Source organism: Rhinolophus hipposideros (assembly GCF_964194185.1).
Source record: "Rhinolophus hipposideros genome assembly, chromosome: 13".
In the NCBI taxonomy this organism is placed as follows: domain Eukaryota; kingdom Metazoa; phylum Chordata; class Mammalia; order Chiroptera; family Rhinolophidae; genus Rhinolophus; species Rhinolophus hipposideros.
Genome location: NC_138059.1, coordinates 62,078,260 through 62,098,849, shown reverse-complemented (window position 1 = coordinate 62,098,849; position 20,590 = coordinate 62,078,260). Strand labels below are relative to the sequence as shown.

Below are 20,590 nucleotides of genomic sequence, written 5' to 3'. Positions count from 1 at the left end.
AAAAAAGAAAAGATAAAATCAAAAATATCTTTGACTGAAAGCCTTTAAGAAATTGGTATGAAAATTCTGTAACTATGCGTGGTGATGGATTTTCACTAGACTTATTGTGATCATTTTGCAATATATACAAATATCAAATCATTATGTTGTACACCTGAAATATAATGTCATAGGTTAATTATATGTCAATTTTTTAAGCAGCCATTCATCCTAAATAAATATAAAGGAAAGAAATTTGTATGGAAGTATTTTTTTTCCTTAACACAATAGTTTTCTCGTTTTTCTTTTTTGTTTTTTCCCCAGAGAGAATCAACTTTATACATGACAGAGGGCGAGACAATACTGTTGTTCAGAACATAGGTTGTGGAATATGACAGGCTCTTCTTTTGTTAACTGTATCACTGGGCAAGTTGATAAATCTTAGTTTATTTCTTCATCTGTAAAACAAAGATAATATCTCATTGGATTATAGTGAGGATTTAATGAGATTACGTATATAATGTCCTTAGCACTTGGTAAACACTCAGTATTTGAAAGCTGTTATTAATATTAACTATTACTGCTACTACTACTATTACTACTACTATGTTAATAAGATAAATGTGTCCTATGTAACCACAACTACTTAATATACTATTCTACATACTGATATCTGAATTTTCAGATGAGAAGAATTTACAGAAGACATAAATTAGAATAAATAGAGGAAAGACTCACTGGGCAAGAAAACCCAAGAATATTTGTGAAGGTATGGGAAAAACATAATCTTTAAAAACTTTCTATCTAATACATAGAGTTGTTACAAATATAGAATTAACATCACCAGTCTATTAGATAAGTGAAAAAAGATGAAAAAGCAGTTTAACAAGTATGTTATCGAACAGCCTACTTATTAGTTAATAAATGCAAGATAAAATAACTTTCAGGTCTCATATACCTTTCAAGGTTTCAAATGAAAAATGAAAAGAATGGGTACTGGAGATGACCCAGGAAAAGTATTGACCATGGAACACAACACACCTGACTTTGCCTCTTACCAGCTGTGAGTGCAAATACGTTACCCTCTATCTCTGCACCTCAGTTTCCTTATTTGTACATACAAGACAGTAACTGCATCTGATAGACTCATTGTGAGGATTAAATGAGAAAAGACATTTTCCCAGAGCACAACACCCGACTCAACAAAAGGTCTCACCATCCTCGTCATCATTATCTTCATCATTGTTATTTACGTGCTGATGTTATTACAAGCAGAATTAGAAAGGGGGCTAGGAGTTCAGGAGATTCCTCAGAGCAAGATGTAATAAAGTTATAAGGTTACATGTACACTTTAATCTGTTTTTCCCATTTGTGGCAAGAAATTTAAAGGGAAAATATTACCTGATTAAATATGTTTATAGCAATGCTAATTACGCACTTCAAATTTTGGGAACAACTTATTGCCCAGAAATGAGGGAGAGGTTAAGTAAACAAAGTATAGTAATACAAAATGTTAAATACAGAAGGAATATACAAAAGTCATAATTTTTCTATGAATAAGGAAGAACCAGTTCAAAAGTATAATGGAACAATATCCCATCCATTATAAACACAACTATAAAATACCTAGAAACAAAATCAATAGAAATGTTAAAAACCCATTAAAACAAACTATAATATCTTACTGAAGGACATACAAAGATCTTTTTAAGTGGAGAGTCACACCAAGATAAGAAGCCTCAATATGTTTTAAAGCCAGTTCTCCCTCATATTGATCTGTAAATTAAATGCAATTTTTATAAAAATCCCAATGGAATTTTTTAAATTTAAAAGTTAATTGTCTAGCTTATCTGGAAGAGTAAAGGTTTGAAAATAGTCAAGACAGTTTTATAAAACAATTGTAACACAATAAGACTTAGCCTGCAAGACAGTAAAAGGAATAATAAAGCTATATAGTAAACAGGGTAGCGTGGTAGTGAAGAGGAAAAGATAATTAAATCAATGCAGTGAAAGAGAGTCCAGAAAATAACCCACATTCATATTTATAGGCGTTCACATGTGCTCACTTAGCATCTCAAATAGGTGGGGGAAGACAAGATTATTCAATATAAATAATACAAGGCATAATTACTCATAAATTATGGGCGATTTGAAGCTCTAAACGCACAAAACCAAAACAATAAAACTATTCGTAAAAAAAATATAGAAAAATATCTTTACAAACTTTAAGTAGGAAACAACTTCTTTAGCCTGACACAAACCCTAAAAGCCATGATGAGTTGTTTAGATTATGTAAAGATTAAACACTTGTATAGAGTCCTGCCTTTCCTTATGTTCTTCCTTCTCCCCTAGGAATCCCAGGGGAGCAGTCACATAGGGTGGGAGAAAGGCATTGGGAGGCCAGTAGAGGGAGTCAGGAAAGGGCACCCTGGAGTCTTTTGCTATGCTTCTCTTTGGTCCTGGGCATTGCTCCCTGCTCAAATAAGCACAGTGGATTTCCCACTTAGTATTTTTATAAGTTTTTGGAACGTATTCCTAGTTCCTAGTATTCCTAATTTTAAATGAATTTAGATGACATAAAAACTCATTGGTACCCTCCCCCAAACACCAACATAACTTCCAAATAGCAAGAGACCATAATGTTAAAAGATGAGTGACAGAGAGAAAATATTTGCAACATGGGCAACAAAGGGTTATATTCAAATTATAAAGAGTTCTTTTAAAACAATAAGAAAAAGAAAATAGCCAAAAAAAACCCACAAGACAGTCCAAAGATATGAATAGGCAATTCAGCGAGAAATAAATACAAATTTCCAATAAACAAATAAGCATATGTTCAACCTCACAATAATCAGAGAAATGCAAATTAAAGCAAGATGGCTTTTTTACTTATCAGCAGTGGTATACCAAGACGGGGTGCTCAATGTGAGTCGTCGGCAAGAAGGAGGGCAGGCACTAAAAGTGTGCATTGTCTGTAGAGAATTTTAAAAATAATAATAAAACATTTCATCATACTCCAGTGATTCCAAAATATGTCACTGGTAAAATATTCTTCTCTACAGGGGCAGGCTGCTCCCACTGCCCCACCTCAGCAGGCCCCTGCCTATCAGAATAGAAAACTGTAAAAGATTAATAGCATCTTGTGTTAGTGTAAGAGTATGCCCATACACTGTTGGTGGAAATCTACAGCTTTTGGGGCTGGCAAATTGGAAAGCCTTAATCAACATTTTAAATGTGTGTTTCTTTTGACCCAGTAATTCCACTTCTTGAAATCTAGAGACCTGAAATATTCCTAAATGTGCCCAAAGATATTCGTACCAAAAAAGTCACATAAACTTTGTGAAGGGGACAATATGGGGTACAACCTAACTGTCAACCACTAGGAGAGTGGGTAAATATATTATGGTACATGGCAGAATTCCCTCGAATGGTTGGGAGATTGGATTAGGTAACTCATCAGATCTCTTCCTACTCTTCCAATTTTAGGCCCAGTTCATTCCAAACATTACCTAAAGGCTCCAGTATCTTTGGCTAGTGTCGGTCTGGCCTGGTCCTCCATACACTAATCTGTTACAAGGACCAAGAGAGGGCAGCTGAAGCCACAGTAGGTAACTGATCGAGAATTCAAGGATCCTGGCTCCCAATCCTGTGTTTTTCATCTCAAAAAAACTAATACTTACTATGTATCTCTTTCAAACGCCTCCTACTTCAGGGCCTGATCCAACAGACACACCCAGATTTACTCAAGCTACACTTTAAATTCAGTCTCATTTATTATCCCTAAGTCCCTATAAATTAAGTAGGGTATGTCCATTTTACAAGAGAAAACTATGGCTCAGAAAAGTTAAATGGTTTCTCTAGCTTGTAAGTGAGAGAGCCAGGATTAAGCCCAGAATGGGGGAGCACAGCTTCAATGAAGATACTGCCTTTTGTTTTGTAGAAGTGAAATAACATTAAATGTCCAGTTTTCGGTAAATATGGTTTCTGCTTGATTTGGAATTGTACCCTTGCTTTGAATCATCAAACTTATAAACAATTCAAAATGATTAACATTAGATGAATAGTTAAAAGTCCTTTTGCTTTAAATTGGCAATAAAGCATGCCTTACAAGCTGTTGAAACAACAAAGCCAAAAGCACTGGTGATCTAATTCCAGCTACTGCAGGTAATAAGACTCTCTTCTCCACTAGTAACAGAAGCTCACGATAGCAAAGAAATCAAAGTCATTCCTTCTGGGAGACAGTCATCGAGGTGAGGAAAACACGGCTCCAGAGCATCCAAGTGGAACCAAACTTGGCTGTTACTGAACTGACTACCTCCAGTTTAACTATTTTTAATTTTCTAATGTCTGAGGTGACGAAGTCTGAGGTTAGCAAACCAAAGCATTGTCTTGTTTTTAAAAACGTTTCAGAAACTGCTGTTTTCAGATTCTGTTAATTTAATAACAGTGAGTAAGCATGTCAAGAACCTGAGAAGACTGAATGACAAAATTAAAACATTAGGCACAAGGACTTTTATTTAACAGCTTGCATCTGCATGCCAAGTGTGGTGAATGTTTATGGTTCACTGGACTGTGCTTATGCCAGACACTTCAAAGAACATTCCAGAGAGATGGCCTGACTTACTGGAAGTTTAAAGACTCAAACCCCTTATTTTGTCCTGGTGTTTTTCTGTTTTGTTCTGTTTTGTTTTTTTAAAAACTTTTTATTATGAAATATTTAGACATTTTACAGGAAAACTAATCCAGTTTCCACAACTCAATGACATACATTTTCTTTAATCAATAAAAAAAAAAGAAAAACAGGGAAAAAAGAGAAAAAAGCAGTGCCCTGGATTAAAAGACTTAAAGCACCTAACAACTAAAGGCATTCTGTGGACCTTATTTAGATCCTGATTTGAACAAACCAACTATTAAAAGACGTTTTTGAGACATCAAGGAAATTTGGCTATGGAATTGGTACTAGCTGCTGGCAATAAGTATGGTTTTGTGATATGTAAGAAAATGTTCGTATTTTAAAGATGGATCCTTACTATATGAAGGGACAAAACTGCATATTTGGGATTTGCTTTTAAACATTTCAGCAAAGGAAGAAAAAAAATGACACAGGAAGTAAATGTCAGCAAACTTAACAATCACTGACTGAGTAATTCCCAAGATAATGGGAATTTAGTGTACTCTTCTCCTTTTACGGAACTTTAAATTTTTCAAAATAAAGTTTTTACAAAATTCCCACAAAATTTAAATTGGGGTGGGGTTATGGTTATAACTCCAGATCTTTCAGACCTGTGAAGAGTCTGTGATGGTCACCATGAACTATCTCAACAATTCTTTACAGATGAAGTTAGTTTAAGCCTGATTTATTTGCCACTGTGGTTTTAGTAAACTCTTTGAAAAGCGGGAAACACTCTGAGGTCATCAAAAACCTTCATTTGCCAAAGTGGCTCTGAATGGTATCCCTGCTTTCACTCTTGATCTTCTCTAGTCATTCTCTACCTAGCTGGAGTCACATTTAAAACGATAGATTCTGTTAATCTCTGCTTAAAACCCTCAATAGATTCCAATTCCTAGACTAAAATCAAAAGCTCTAACGTGGCTCATACAGCCCTCTGTGAGCTAGCCCCCCGGGTCTCTCGCCTCCTCTTGGCCACTCACTATGCTCCCACCTCGGTGGCTTCTTTCAACCCTTCAGGGGCCAAGGTCTGTCCTGGCCCATGACCTTCCCCGAGCTGGTCACTGCTCTTGGAACAGCCTCCCCAGCGCTTCTTCACAGAACACTCCCCCATGCATTGTTTTCTCCCGTACAGAAGCAGTTCTTTTCCCTTTCAGCAATTTATTTGGGTTTGTTCCATGTCTATTCCCCCCACCCCGTTTCTCCATGCCTTCTATCTACCACTGTACAGTCAACAATATCCAATTTTCATTGAATCAGTTAAGAAACATTTCCTCCCAAACTTCCAGTCTCTTAAGAATCATATGAACATTGAAATCTCATTTTGAAATAATGGAAAGAAGGAAGTAGGTGAACATTATTCAAAAAGTTGGCTTATACGTCAGAGAATTACGGTTGAGGGAGCAGGGGGCATTTAAGAGGAGAAATATCAGAGTGTAGCAAGTGATAATTAGGTTGCAGAGCAAAACCTTACAAAAGGGAGCTGTCAACCCCTTGGGATTCTCAGTGTGTTTGAATTCATGAACTTCCATTTCTGTGATGCCTTTTCCGCTCTGTCAGTGCCCTGACTTCCGTCCTAGTTTTCCGCTGTGCAGTGAAACACAGCGCTCACTAACAAGAAGCATCAGGGGATGAGATCCAGACAAACGACCAGGATTTCTCACTCGCATGCCAGGGAGTGAGCTGGCAGAATACATGCAAATAAGTACAGATCCACACAATCACAGGGAGCTTTTAACGCACTTGTCTAAAAATCGAGAGCTCAAATATACAGAATTTGAACAAGAGAGTTAAATTTGAGCTAGTGGACTTATATATAACTGTACACCATGTGATTATTTTTAAAATTTAACTCTATATGGTGCTTATAGTGTTACTATTGTGAGTGCTTTACAACTATTGGCTTATTTGAAGAATTAAAAGAGAACACATTTTTTCTCAGGCTATATGGAACATTTGTAAAAGTGACCACGTACTGAGTCGCAAAGCAAATCTCAACAAATAATGAAAATTCAATAACTATAGATCTAATCATATGTAGTAAAAGGACAAAAACACGTAAAACAGGGCCGGCCCAGTGGCTCAGGCGGAGCTCCATGCTAACTCCGAAGGCTGTCCGTTCGATTCCCACATGGGCCAGTGGGCTCTCAACCACAAGGTTGCCAGTTCAACTCCTCGAGTCCCACAAGAGATGGTGGGCTCTGCCCCCTGCAACTAAGATTGAACACGGCACCTTGAGCTGAGCTACCTCCCGGATGGCTCATTTGGTTGGAGCTTGGGCTCTTAATCACGAGGTTGCCAGTTCATTCCTTGAGTCCAGCAAGGGATGGTGGACAGCGCCCCCTGCAACAAAGATTGAACATGGCACCTTGAGCTGACCTGCCGCTGAGCTCCCGGATGACTCAGTTAGTTGGAGTGCAACCTTGTGGTCCTCTCAAACACAACCTTGGTCCTCTCAAACACAAGGTTGCCGGTTCGACTCCCGCAAGGGATGGTGGGCTGCACCCCCTGCAATTAGCAACGGCAACTGGACCTGGAGCTGAGCTGTGCCCTCCACAACTAAGATTGAAAGGACAACAACTTGACTTGGAAAAAAGTCCTGGAAGTACACACTGTTCCCCAATAAAGTCCTGTTCCCCTTCCCCAATAAAATCTTTAAAAAAAAAAAAGCCACATAAAACAGCAAGTTCCCTGAAAAAGGCCAGGAGAAGCAGGGAGGGAGAGAAGGGAATGGATGAAGTGAGGAAGTTTTAGCTATACCTATTTTTTTCTTTTTTGAGAGGAAGGAAGAAAGGGAGGGAGGAAGGAAAGAAGAAAGGGAAATTTCTCTTAAATGGTCCAGAAAAAAATAATCTGCGTATGTAATATAGAGAGACAAGGATAAACAAATATAGTAAAATACTGACATTTGGGAAACTGTGAAGAGTGGAATTCTTTGTAACATTTTTTTCAATTTTTCTAAAAGTCTGAAATTAAGTTAAACATTTTTTAAAGTTACAGCAATTATGGCAATCTCAATTTATGGGTAAACGAGCGTCACATGATCTTCTTTACATTTTAACCATTTCATAATTAAAAGATTAAAAAGAAAAACTTGCAATCAAGCACAGCAAACGATTTTATAAGGGTAACCTCTAGTGTCAGAAGAGCGGAGACTGTTGTTTGTTCACCCACAGAAGCCTGCCTTTCAGCGAACTGAAACAAAGTGCTCGCAGGACCTCTGCAAGCAGAGGGCGTCTAGAGCTCGGTCCTCACTGGCCCTGGAGCAGGTGGCCCTGTGCAGGAAATGACCTGCCCAACTTTTCAGCCCTGACTCTGCATCTTATTTATCTACATTTGGCAGTTTTTCTCTAAGACAAGATAAATAGATTAATAAACATTAAAACTCACATAAAAGGAGGTGGGCTGGGTAAAAATGGTGAAGGGATTAGGAAGTACAAAGTGGCAGTTATAAAACAGCCATGGGGATGTGAAACACAGCCTAGGGAATATGGTCAATGATAGCTTAATAATTATGCATGGTGCCAGGTGGGTCCTACTAGACCTAGGGGGGGATCACTTCGTTAGTTATATAAATGTCTAACCACTATGCTGTACCCCTGAAACTAATGTAATGAATGTCAACTGTAATTGAAATATGAAAAAAAAAATTTTAAACACATACAATTGTTTATCCATTATTCAGTTTCTATGCAAGTATGCTAACGTCATTCAGTTGGTATTTATAGGGTGCACACTGTAAACAAAGTACTGCAGCACTGGGTATAGTAGAAAAATATAACAATAAATATAAGGCATGGCCAAATGCTCACCCAAACTCACAATCTGACAGAGAAAGGAAAGGTACGATTGCCTACCGGTATCTGTACCAGAGGTTTTACCATCCACTTTCATTTTTGCTGCCTCATCTCATTTTCATACCAATTCTGTGAAATAGCATTCATTATTGCTATTTTATAGATGAAGAAGCCCAGAGAAGCTATTAACTAGCCCATGATGACACAACTACTAAGTGATAAAGCCAGTTTGTCTCAGTTTGTCTGACTCCAAAGTCCATGCTCTTTCCACATCACCATATTTGTAAAAGTCACAAAAACATAAATACCATAAAATTCCACTTACTCAACACTCTTGGGTATGACTCATGCTGGGCAGACGAGTAAGTGAAAGGCTATCCTCTAGGAAACATTGTTCAAAACCTTCCAAGTTTAGAGAATACTCCAAAAGCCTCTGGAGAAGCAGCTTTTCCTCCCTGCATTTCTTTTCCCCCTTGGACTTTTGGCATTCGAAGCCCAGCACACCTGGTGTCTAACAGACACTCTCCCCCTAAAACACCAGCAGAAGACAGCCAAAGATCCCTTTTCCCGTTTTGCTCCCTCAACACACAAATCAGATAGTCTGACAATTCAGAAATAATTTTAGTACATACTAAGGGAAAACAAAACAGGAAATATTTACAGAAAATACAATCAGCATAAAAACAGCTGGGTTTCCAAAGCAGTTTTCTGATACCGGCTTGGTCACCCACCCAATCCTGAATGTTAAAACACTGTCCTTTGGTCCTAAAGGGTGGCATGACTCTGCAGGCCTGTTTCTTATCTCATTCCTCAGCATTTTGCTATCTCGTGGCCAGATGGCTTTCAATATTTATCTTGTCCTTAGTCCTAAAAATGGGTCTAATGATTCCTTCCACTGCTTCCATATGTAACCTCCCCAAATTTTAGATTCCTCATCTGTACAAAAAGGGAATAAAAATATCTAACTCACAGAGATCAAATGGGGAGATGACAGCACATAGTAAGCGCTCTTATTTTTCTCCTCTTTCCTCGTCTCGGAATTAGTACATCATCATCCTGACAATTAGAACTAATAATTAAGCACTTAACTATAGTATGTCCCAGCCACTGTTCTGTATGTATTAACTAATTTAATCATCACCACCACAATCTTATGAAGTAAGTACAATGACTTTCATTTTATGAAGACAATGAGGCACCAAGAGGACAAACAAGTCACCCAAGTTCAAAAGCTGGGACTCAATCTAGCCAGTGGGGCTCCAGAACCAGCGCTTCTGGCCACCTTGCCACACCACCTACAAAATGGACGCTTCTGTGCTGAAAGGCAGCCATCCAGACCTACATCCCTCCACTCAGGCTGTCTTTCTGATCCGTCTCCAACTCCATCCAGGGCCTGTAAGTTGACATTAGAGCAAGAGATAGAATTGAGGGAACAAGTATATCTAATCATACACAGAAATATAATTTAGAATTAAAGGTGCAGCTACTTTATAATCTTCAGTATTGTTTGAATTCTCAGAGCAGGCATTTAATACTTCCAAAATCAATTTAAGAATGTATAAAGGCAGATTCACTTGGGGGGAAAAAAATGACCAAGCACAAGCAACTTTGAAAAGGAAGAGATTGCCTATGGGAGGGAGTTTTCCGTTTGTTGTCAGTTAAATTGTTTAAAACAATAACTTATCAGTAAACAGTGAATATTTTCCCATATGATTAGGACAGTGATGAAGAACAAGGATTAAGAGCAAACATAGGCTGAATTCCAGCAACGCGGCTTTACTAGCTGTTTGAACTTTTCTCCTATGTTTTCTCATCTATAAATGGGAATAATGACACCTAGCATCTAGGGATATTGTTAGACTTAAAACAAGACAATATAATTAAGGTATGTGACGTGGTACATTTTTTCTTTTCACAACATCACTGTAATAGCTGAAGAGTATCCTGTCTTATGGCTGTGCCAAGGATTCATTTAACTAGCCCCACATCGTTAAACATTTGGATCATTTTCAATACTATCAATATACATTTTTTCATGCATTTCTTGTTATTTCTTTAGGGTTAAATCCTAAAAGTGTTTCAGGGGATCAAAGAATATCAACATTGTAAACTTGTGACACACATTAACAAATTATTGACCAATACTAAGTAGTTTTACCAAGTTAATCTTCTCTACATTGAAGGCATTTAGTTAACTCTTGCCAATAATGGACATTATTCTAAAGAAATAAGCTAATTTTACAGGCCCCCAAACACCCCATGTTGCTATTTTACTTATGAGATGTTTCCACTTTTTTTGTTATATTATAAAGCTTATTATAAAGCTGTTAGACTCCATAAATTAAAATAGGAGATTGACAGAAAAATAGAAAAATAATTGGAACTGGTAAAAATTTTAATGTAGCATATTACAGATGTGGTACGTCAACTCATTTATGTGGGGATTAATTTTCCCAAAGGTTTTCAAAGTACTCTCTGGAGCATCTCCTGTGGGGAGGGTGGGAATAGGGGCAAGGGATGCTGGCAGGTAGAAATAACTCTCATCCACAATTACCTGTTTTACATATTGAACTTTTGGTGGGTTGATCTGAAGGGTTCTGGACCTGAAAACAAAACCAAAGCCACATTTGATGCAAGGCTTTGGGACAACTGGTATTTTGCAATACAAAATAAATAAGTTGAATCTCTCCGTCCCATCACATAAAAATATATATATATATCAGCTGGATTTAAACATTAAAAGGAAAAAAAAACCACCTCCCTAAACTACCAGAAAATATGGGCATGCATTAATTCAAGCACACTGATAAAACTAGAGATCATAATGAGACACTATTTGTTTGAGTTGTTTTTTTCCTAAAATATGTGCCTCTGACACAGATTCAAAATGTTTTTGTGGCCAAAGAAGTGTGGAAATGCTACATATCAATAATAGAACCAAGAGGTAGTTAGGGCTCTACACATCCACATTGTATCTATTAGCATCCCCTGACCACCCCAAAATACATACTCTAAATAAAACTGTACAAAACAAATGTAACTGAGGGACATATCCTAGTATCTTATGCTGCAAGCAGATGCTTGAGACTAAGCCCTTGCTTTCCCTAGACATTCTGGAGTCGTCACTGCTGCTCTCTGCAAAGTCACAATGTCATCAGCATAGAAAGGCTCTGAGAAGTCCTGCTGGAGACAAAGAAGAAAACTAACTTACTCATCATTTCCTAATTTGACCATTGAATCCTTCCCTCAATGATACCTATTAATATCCGTAGAATTCATGGAGCACAACATAGCAAATACCAGGATATATGAAAATTAGTATTTGAATAGGAAAATGCTGGATGAAAGGTGTCCTGTCCATTTACCACTATTTTGCCAATGCTCAACTTGAGGCACTCTCCAACGTGATCTGCTGACACCTAGTGCCAATGTGTTAATTTAGCACAAACACATAATTCCCTACAATATATTGCGGCCCACTTAAATAAAAACTCCTGCTTGCAGACTGCCTTGAATTTAAATTCCTGTACGAAGTGATTAAAAAAAAATACAATGAATGTTTAATTAAAAAAAAATTATTACATTAAAAGACACATTGCCCTTAATCCCCCTCAAAATACGCCCCTTCACTTCGAACATGCTTATCCCATTGTTCTTGCCACTTACTGAAGCAGTTCTGGAAGTCCTCTTCCATTTAGTTGCGCTGTTATGGCTGCCGCGATGACCTGAATCGATTCAAAACATTTCCCTTTCATGGTCATTTGTGACTTTGGGGGAAGAGTCAGAAGTCACACAGGGCTCACACCGTGCCAGATCTGGTGAATAAGGTAGATAAGGACACACCGTAATGTTTTTATTTGACAGAAATTGCCATACCAGAAGTGAAGTGTGACATGGAGCCTTTCCATTATGATCACAAAATGTGGTGAATGCTGCTGCCCAGTGCCATCCAATGGAAAGACAGGGATCTTCAATATGGGAAGAGGCGTGTCGAACTTGTGTGACAAGTTTCAACTTGTTTGGTGCAACCAGTCAGGTGTAAGCTACGGTTGAGAGGTGTGGTTGAAAGTGTGCCGTAAATCATCCTCCATCATGACAACACTCCATATCACCCCTCGCTTCGGATACACGGCAATCCCTGTCAAATAAAAAATTACCGTGTGTCCTTATCCACCTAATTCACTGGATCTGGCACCATGTGACTTCTGGCTCTTCCCCAAAGTCAAAATGACCACGAAAGGAAAATGTTTTGAATTGATTCAGGACATTGAGGCAACAAAGACAGCGCAACTAAAGACACTCACGAAAGAGGACTTACAGAACTGCTTCAGAAAGTGGCAAGATGGGATAAGTGTTTCGAAGCGAGGGGGAGTAATTTGAGAGGGATTAATGTCTTTTACTGTAATATTTTTTAACATTCACTGTATTGTTTGATCACACCCCGTACATCATCATGATGCATTTATATCTTGGAATACTATGAAACGTTTGTGTAAATGATCCACAGGGATAAAGAAGTATGCTGCATGTAATTTTTCTCTTCTCTCACCTGTTAAAATGTCTGATGAAACGACATGGGAAAAATGTGTCAAGTGCTAATTGTTCTGACTTGTTTATGTCACACACATGAAAGGAACTGAATTAGACTGTATTTGGGATAGAGCTAGATGGTTCAAAGAGAGGTCGGACTGTTGTACAGAAACTCAAAATTGTTACTGGAATAAAAATACAACAGGTGTTATTTTAAGAATTAACTAATTTCTTTTAGTTAATTCTTGAACTTTCTTTTACCCTGAAAGTACCTCTTGGGCTCTAAATAATGGGGGAAAAGAAGGAAAAGACAAAGGTAATACAATTGCGGTAATAAGCATTCTCTTGCTCCAAGGACAGTGGCTATTCGGTTCAGCCATTTAAAATTAATGTTAATTTGAATTGTAAAATGTTAGGTTTATGAGCATTAAGATTCAACTTCTGATCTATGTTAAGTATGCCTCTATATGTTTAATAATGTCAGTGGAAATGTTATCTGTTTGCACAAATACATTGTATTAATAACCCACATTTTTTGCTGCTAGTTTGAAATAATCAGATCTTATATTTTAGTAAAAACTTCTGGTGCTACAAAATCCTGGAAAGTCAATTTTGAGTATCACTTGATAACTCTATAAAGCAGTCTTATTCACTATAAGACACGGTATTTTTGAGTATTTGAAATCTGAATTAAATAGTATCTAATCTGGTTCTGGGAACCAAAAAACAATTTCACACTATGCATTTATTAGTCCACATACAACTATTAATTTGTTGTGAAATATATATATATATATATATATAATGTCTTGTGCAATTTCCGTTTCTAACTGGAATGTGACACAGCTGAAGTGCTGGTACTTACGAGTTTGGCATGTCCAGGATACTGTGTGACGAGATGACTCAACTCTCTATCAAAGTTACCGTGAAATCTTGATCCATATATTTTTGTTTGTGGATTTTCTATGAATATATGCTTGGATCTCAGGCTGAGAAACACTGCCATGGATGATAGCCATTCATTCTTTCATTCAACAATATTTATTGAGGCTACTGTGTGCCTGGCAGAGGAAATGCAATAATCAACAAACTGCCTGCCTTATGAACAGCCTTACAGTCTAATGGAGGAGGACAACAGATAAGTAATGATATAATTTCAGACAGGGATTAGTGCAGTAAGGAAAGTGAGCAGGATAAGGGAATGGAAGTTGAAAAGAACAAAGGTATTGTTTTAGAAAGGCTGGCCGCAATGGCATCATGTCTGACATATGAGCAGACACCTAAATGAATATTATTTGTGGAAGAGTTTTCCAGGCAGAAGAGTAAGTGCAAAGGCCCTGAGACAGGAATGTACTTGGAATGTTTGAGGACCGTCCGGGTTACTGTGGCTGAAACATGAGCCAGGAAAATAATGTCAGAGAAGTAGTCAGGGCCCAGATCACACAGGCTCCTGTAATGCAGTCATGACTTTGGTGGTTCTTCGGGAAAAAATGGGATTGCAGAAGGCCTGCTTTAGACAGATGTGAGATGGAAGTACTGTCTCTAAAACTCAACTCTTTTTTTTTTCTTTTAAAATCAACTTTATTGAGGTATTATTAACATACAAGAAACATACCCATTTTAAAAGGACAGTCAGATGATTTTGGCAAATGTATATATCCATGTCACCATTATAATCAAGATAAAGAATATTTTCATCATCCCCAAAAGTTCCATTGTTACCTTTTGCAGTCAGTGTCCATCCCCTGACCCACCACGAGTCAGGACTCACTGGAATTTGGGGACTTACTATTTTTAATGTGCACTTTGAGGACCTAGATCTGTGCTGTCCAACATGGTAGCCACCAGCCATATGTGGCTACTAAAATTTAAGTAAAATGAACAATTCAGTTTCTCAGTTGCACTATCCACATTTCAAGTGCCCAGTAGCAAGATGTGGCTCGTGGCTGTCGTATTGGACAGGACATGCATAGGGCTCTTCCATCACCGCAGACAGTTCTATTGGGCAATGCTGAGATGTTACCTTAGTGGAATTTGACCTTCACCACATGGAGGTAGGCCACGCAGCATGGAAACTGAGTAAGCCATACAAGTCTCATTACCTAGCTTTACATTACTATCTGTGCTTATTACCTTTACCACCAAGTAATTAATAAAGCCCATCGGTGTGGAAGGGGGAGGAGTGTTCACTGGGGTACTATGATAATGGCAACAGTAACTATGGAGTTGTTCACTACATAGAAATCCTTTCTCCATTACTAACTTTAAAGGATATCCTACTTTTATTTAGGGAAATGGTAATTTCCCTTATAAATCACAAAGCACAATTTTAAGTAAAATATAAATCATAGTCTTACTAAATCTATGATACGTTTTTCCTTTTCAGAAAGGGGGATTCTAAAGCAAATATGCTAACATATTAATATCTGTTAAACCTAGTACTGGGTGCGTGAATATTTTTATATTATTTTTCCGTACACTTTTGAGCATTTGAAATATTTTACAGGCATATCTCAGAGATATTGTAAGTTTCTTTCCAGACCATCACAAGAAAGCAAGTATCACAATGAAGCAAGTCACACAAATTTTTTGGTTTTCCAGTGCATACAGAAGTTATGTTTATACTATACTGTTGTCTATTAAGTGTGCAATAGCATTATGTCTAAAAAATATACATACCTTAATTTAAAAATACTTTATTACTTAAAAATGCTAACCATCCCCTGAGCTCTGGTGAACTGTAATCTTTTTGCTGGTGAAGGGTCCAGCCTTGATGTTGATGCCTGCTGACTGATCAGGATTGTGACTGTGGAAGGTTGGGGTGGCTGTGGCAATTTCTTAAAATAAGACAACAATGAAGTTTGTTACATCAGTTGACTCTTCCCCCCACGAGGGATTTCTCTGTAGCACGCAATACTGTTTGACCGCATTTTACCCACAGAACTTCTTTCAAAATTGGAGTCAATCCTTTTAAACAGTGCTGCTGCTTTATCAACTAAGTGTGTGTAATATTCTAAATCTTTTGTTGTCATTTCAACAATCTTCACAGCATTTTCACTGGAAGTAAACACAGAGACACAAAGTGAGCCCATGCTGTTACAAAAACGGCATCAATAGAATTGCTCCACGCAGGGTTGCCACAAACCTTCAATTTGTAAAAAACTCAGTATCTGCGAAGCACAATAAAGCGAAAGGCAATAAAACGAGGTCTGATTGTAAAATAAAAAAATAGGCTTTCATTTTCAAAGTTGGACAAAAATGTTTAATATCAAGACTGTTCTTGATGTGATTAAACAATACAGCTTAAAGACAGTGTGCAGTATAGTACTGCGTAACGGTCAGGACGGCAAAAGAGTCAGTAGCAAAAGGTTAAGTGTATAGGCTCCGGAGTCAGGTTGCTTGGGTTTTTAATCCTAATTATGCCATTTACTGGCAATGAAACACTCAGCAACTTAAACCTCGCTGTACCTCAGTTTTCTCATCTGTAAAATAAGAATGATAATAATAGTACCTGGCTCATAAGGATATTATAAGGATTAAGTAAATACATGTAAAGACCCTGGTGCACAGATGCTCAATAAGTGTTAATAGTTATGATGATGATGATGACGATGATACAATTTTGGTTTCTTTAAAAACTATACTATTTTTAGGGAAAAAATTCTAAGAACCATCAAAAATGTTAACCGTAACCTCTAATTGGTAACAGACTAATTTTAATTTTCTTTTCACTTATTTTCTAAACATTCTACGTTAAGCAATTCCTTTTGTACTTAAAACAAGAGAAACACAGAAACAAAACCTTGGCTTAAGCCCTTCCCCCAAAGTGCCCTATAGCCTGGTAAGCAATGATTTTTCAAAGTGTGATCCTTGGACCAGCACCAGCTAGCAGTACCGAGAACTTGCTAGAAATGCAAATTCTCAGGCTTCCCTTCAGATGCACTCATTCTGGGGTGGAGCCCAGAAATCTCTTTTGGCCTTACATTTGATTCTGAGGCTTACTGAAGGTGAAGAACTACTGTGCTACGGCATAACTTCTAGCTCTTGTACTTGACTTTTCTCACCTTTATATAATGATAAATACTGCCAATCATTCTTCCTCAAACACTCTGCAATTTTCGTTCATGAAGTCCTCTTCCACCCTTCGTTATATCTTCTCTATGAGCCTTTTGAGAATAGTTCCTCTCAGTCCCCAGTTACTGCCTGACATAGAAAACGCAAATGCTTTCTAGAGCCAGGCAGGTAATTTGTGTCAAAGGGGCCTGGTGTACAAACTTAAAGAGTGAAGTGCTGGCCACTGCCCAAAGATATTCACATTAAAAAAACAGTTAAATTGCTGCTGGCCAAACAAAAATACATGTAAGCCAACTTTGGCCATTGGCCACCAGTTTGCACTCACTTTTGGGCTAATTGTCTCTCAAATCACTAAGCAGTTGTGAGGTAGAAAGAGTGAGGGCTGAACGTGGAAGAAAACCCTGCTTTGAAGCCCAGCTCTGCTACCTGCTAATAATAATAATGTTAACCTTTCAGAGTTACATCTTCTCATCTGTATAAGGACAATACTACCTACCTCACAGCATTGTTTTAAAGATTAAGATAATATACCTAAAAGCACCTGCCCTATAATAAACCCCTCCATACATTTTTCATAGTATTTGATATTTATTTTCCTGAATTGTTTTGATGGACTATATGCTTTACTCAACTTGTATTTACGAACAGTTTAGATTAGCCTATTTCTTCTATTAGACTCTGAGCTCCTCTGGGATAGGGATGGCCTTCTGCATCCCTTTAAATTCCTATATTTATTTTAGTAATTAAGTCCCTCCCACACCCATTCCCAAGCTTCAAAATAAGCTTGTGACTCGACATCTCATCATCCAGGATAGATATCTGGAGTAACATAGTCAACTCTTAGTACGGATGTACACTTCATGGGAGAAAGTACGTGGCTTACTTAAAACAATCCCCAAAGTTATGATTCCCTTCCTTTTCTAATGTAAAAGAGAAAAAACAATGACGGTTGCTCTGTTGTGAAGTGGATGACTTTTGCATTTACATTAAGTATATGCCTTTAGCTTTTAGCATTTACCAGGTTTGTTAAAAGCAATACAGGAAATTTAGAAGTGCCATACTAGAAATTATGGAAAAAAAGCAAAACAGGCTTCAGTTTTAATTGAATTTTGGCAATTCGTATACAAGGATGATGGTGGTAGAAGAGTTATATATCGGAGCAGCTAACATAGTAGGTGCCCAGCTCATATTTCCCATCTGGAATACTGAGATAAGAACAAGAACTATTATGTATTCCACAAAGATCTTGTGAAAGTTATGAAGCAATTAAGATCATGTAATTTTGGGGGAAGAGGAAGGAAGCATGCATATCTCTTATAAGTTAGGTTAGAAGCTTTTAGCACTCCTATGTCCTATAAGAAACAGTATGTTCTATTTTGTCCTAACAAAATTTCGTTTTCTTACTTTACAGGTATGCATACCTTCTAAGTACCTGTAAAGAACTCATTCACATATTGAACTTGGCATGGTTAATATTATTGTCCCTTTCTTTATGTTAGCTTTCTTATTTTCTGAATTTTGACTGCACCTACAGATTCATTAAATTAGTGCCTTTCAGGTAAAATCATCTTATTTAACTCTAGAATTGCTTGAAAATTTACCTTTTCCTCCTGCCTCTATTAACAATGCTCATATCAGGGTATTTCTATTTTTTCCCTCAAAAGTAGAATCCTTAAAACTAGAACTATAGTAATAAATGGGTTTAAATATCAAATTTAGTTTGGGAAGAATGTTTCTAACTAATCAAGGTTCCATATGGGGAAATGAGCACTGGATCAGTCAAGTGGATTATACTTACTTGACAAGCCAGAGAAATGCTGCCCATTGTTTCAGTAGTGTGGGGAATGGTTATTTTGTCAAGGTATGATTCAGAATGACAGATTCAGGTGCAATTTAAAAATCTATTTCACTGTTCATATGTATCACTACTAAAGAAAATTTGGCTTGGTGATGTTAAGACATAAAGGTGCAGACAGTGTTAGAATTGCACACCGCTTGCTATCAGCTTTCATAATTCAATTCTTTGGGTTCTGTATGAGAAAAATAAAATTTCACTGCAGATGCAACTTCTCAGTTACGGTAAAAAATAATTTCCACTTAAAGGGCATATTTAAACTTAAAGGGCAGTTTCTCAACATATAAACACTCAATTAAAAAAATCAGTTCCAAGACCACATATGCAGTTACCACCAAACTATTACCAAAACAGAAATAAACAACTTTTGCTGCATGAATTAATTCTTTAAGAAAAACTTTCTTAAAAATTAGCCCCTTCAAGATAAGTAACATTACCTATCTTGTTTGAAGGTAACATTATTTTTACATGGGCCAAGTAGAATTGGGCGAGAAAATAATTAACATTTGAAGGATTTCCAAGCGTATTTCTTTTTTTTTTCTTCCCAAGCGTATTTCAAAACATCTCTTCCAAACAGCATTTATTTTGAAGACCATTATAAGTAACAATTAGGTGAAAGTCTGTACTAATACTCTTTAGGGGTGTCTATCTTACAGATGGTTCATTTCAAGCATCAAATTCTATTTACTCAAAAAATCTAACCAGGTAAATATTTCCCTTGGCAGCTACAGAAGACACATGATCTCATGGATTGCACTGATGGATCTATCTTGTGCCAAATGTTTCAGAAATTTTGAGGAAGTTCACTTATCTAAGATTTGAAAGCAAGAATTTCCAGAATAAGTGAAAGGGGTTGACTGTATAATAATAATTAAAATAATACTAGTTTCCATTTAACGTATGAATGTGTTTTGCATGAAAAGGCAGTTTCCCAGCATATAAGTAATAAAATAAAGCTCTTTTAAGGGTACACATTCTTACAACCCGAGTCACTACGAGATCCAGAGGCCTAACAAAAGGTCTGATCTTAATAGCTTTTTTTTTTTTTTGTAGAGGAAATAGTGTAAAAAGCACTCACTGAGTCTGAGATACACCTGTGATTTGCCTTGAACAAGTCACTTAATTCCTTTTAGTCTGTTTCTACAACTGTAAATGGAGTTAACCATACCTGGTAAAGGCATCACAGGACTGGTGTGAGGATCAGACGATATATGGGAACATATAATGTACAACTATGGGGAGGAAAAAAGGGGCTACATACTAAACCTGACAAACCAGAGACCAAGGTAATCACACAGGGTGGTTTGAACACAAAAATTCCTCACTAAAAGCGGGTCATGGTGGGTAGTCTCGTCGTAGGCCTGTAGCTTCATTTGACAAAAGTCAATCCTTACCTTTGAAATTGCTTATTATCTTTGTGCATCGAAGATAATATACCTTTGAAATGTCCGAGTAATTTTCTTTTCCAGACCCCTCCAAGGCACAACCACCAGCACCAGAACACAAAACCACATTGTTATTTTGTTGCCCACATACCATCTCTACGTGCTGTAAACGTTAACTATACTGTACCCACCAGTGTAAAAGAAGCATGTGTCTGTTTTACTTTTTATTCAATCTCAGAGATTTCCCCTCTTTGCTTTCTCCTGCCCCCTTAATCTACCACCAATGAATTTCATGTCACCC

General features: G+C 37.3%; 1 protein-coding gene across 7 annotated transcripts in view; it reads right to left on the bottom strand.

The window, feature by feature from the left end:
- Positions 1–20,590, bottom strand: part of LOC308506665 (uncharacterized protein) — a 32,799-nt gene that overhangs the window by 11,354 nt on the left and 855 nt on the right. The window contains exons 2-4 of one of the 7 annotated variants that reach the window (XM_081070448.1): positions 13,841–14,036; positions 11,000–11,048; positions 7,426–9,838 (exon numbers count right to left, since the gene is read on the bottom strand). The exons of the other annotated variants lie outside the window; for them this stretch is intronic. Of the exons in view, the coding sequence (XP_080926574.1) occupies positions 9,671–9,838; positions 11,000–11,048; positions 13,841–13,851 (228 nt within the window). The 5' untranslated portion in view covers positions 13,852–14,036 and the 3' untranslated portion in view covers positions 7,426–9,670. Of the gene's footprint in view, positions 1–7,425; positions 9,839–10,999; positions 11,049–13,840; positions 14,037–20,590 lie in introns of those variants that run through there. 7 annotated transcript variants of the gene reach the window in all.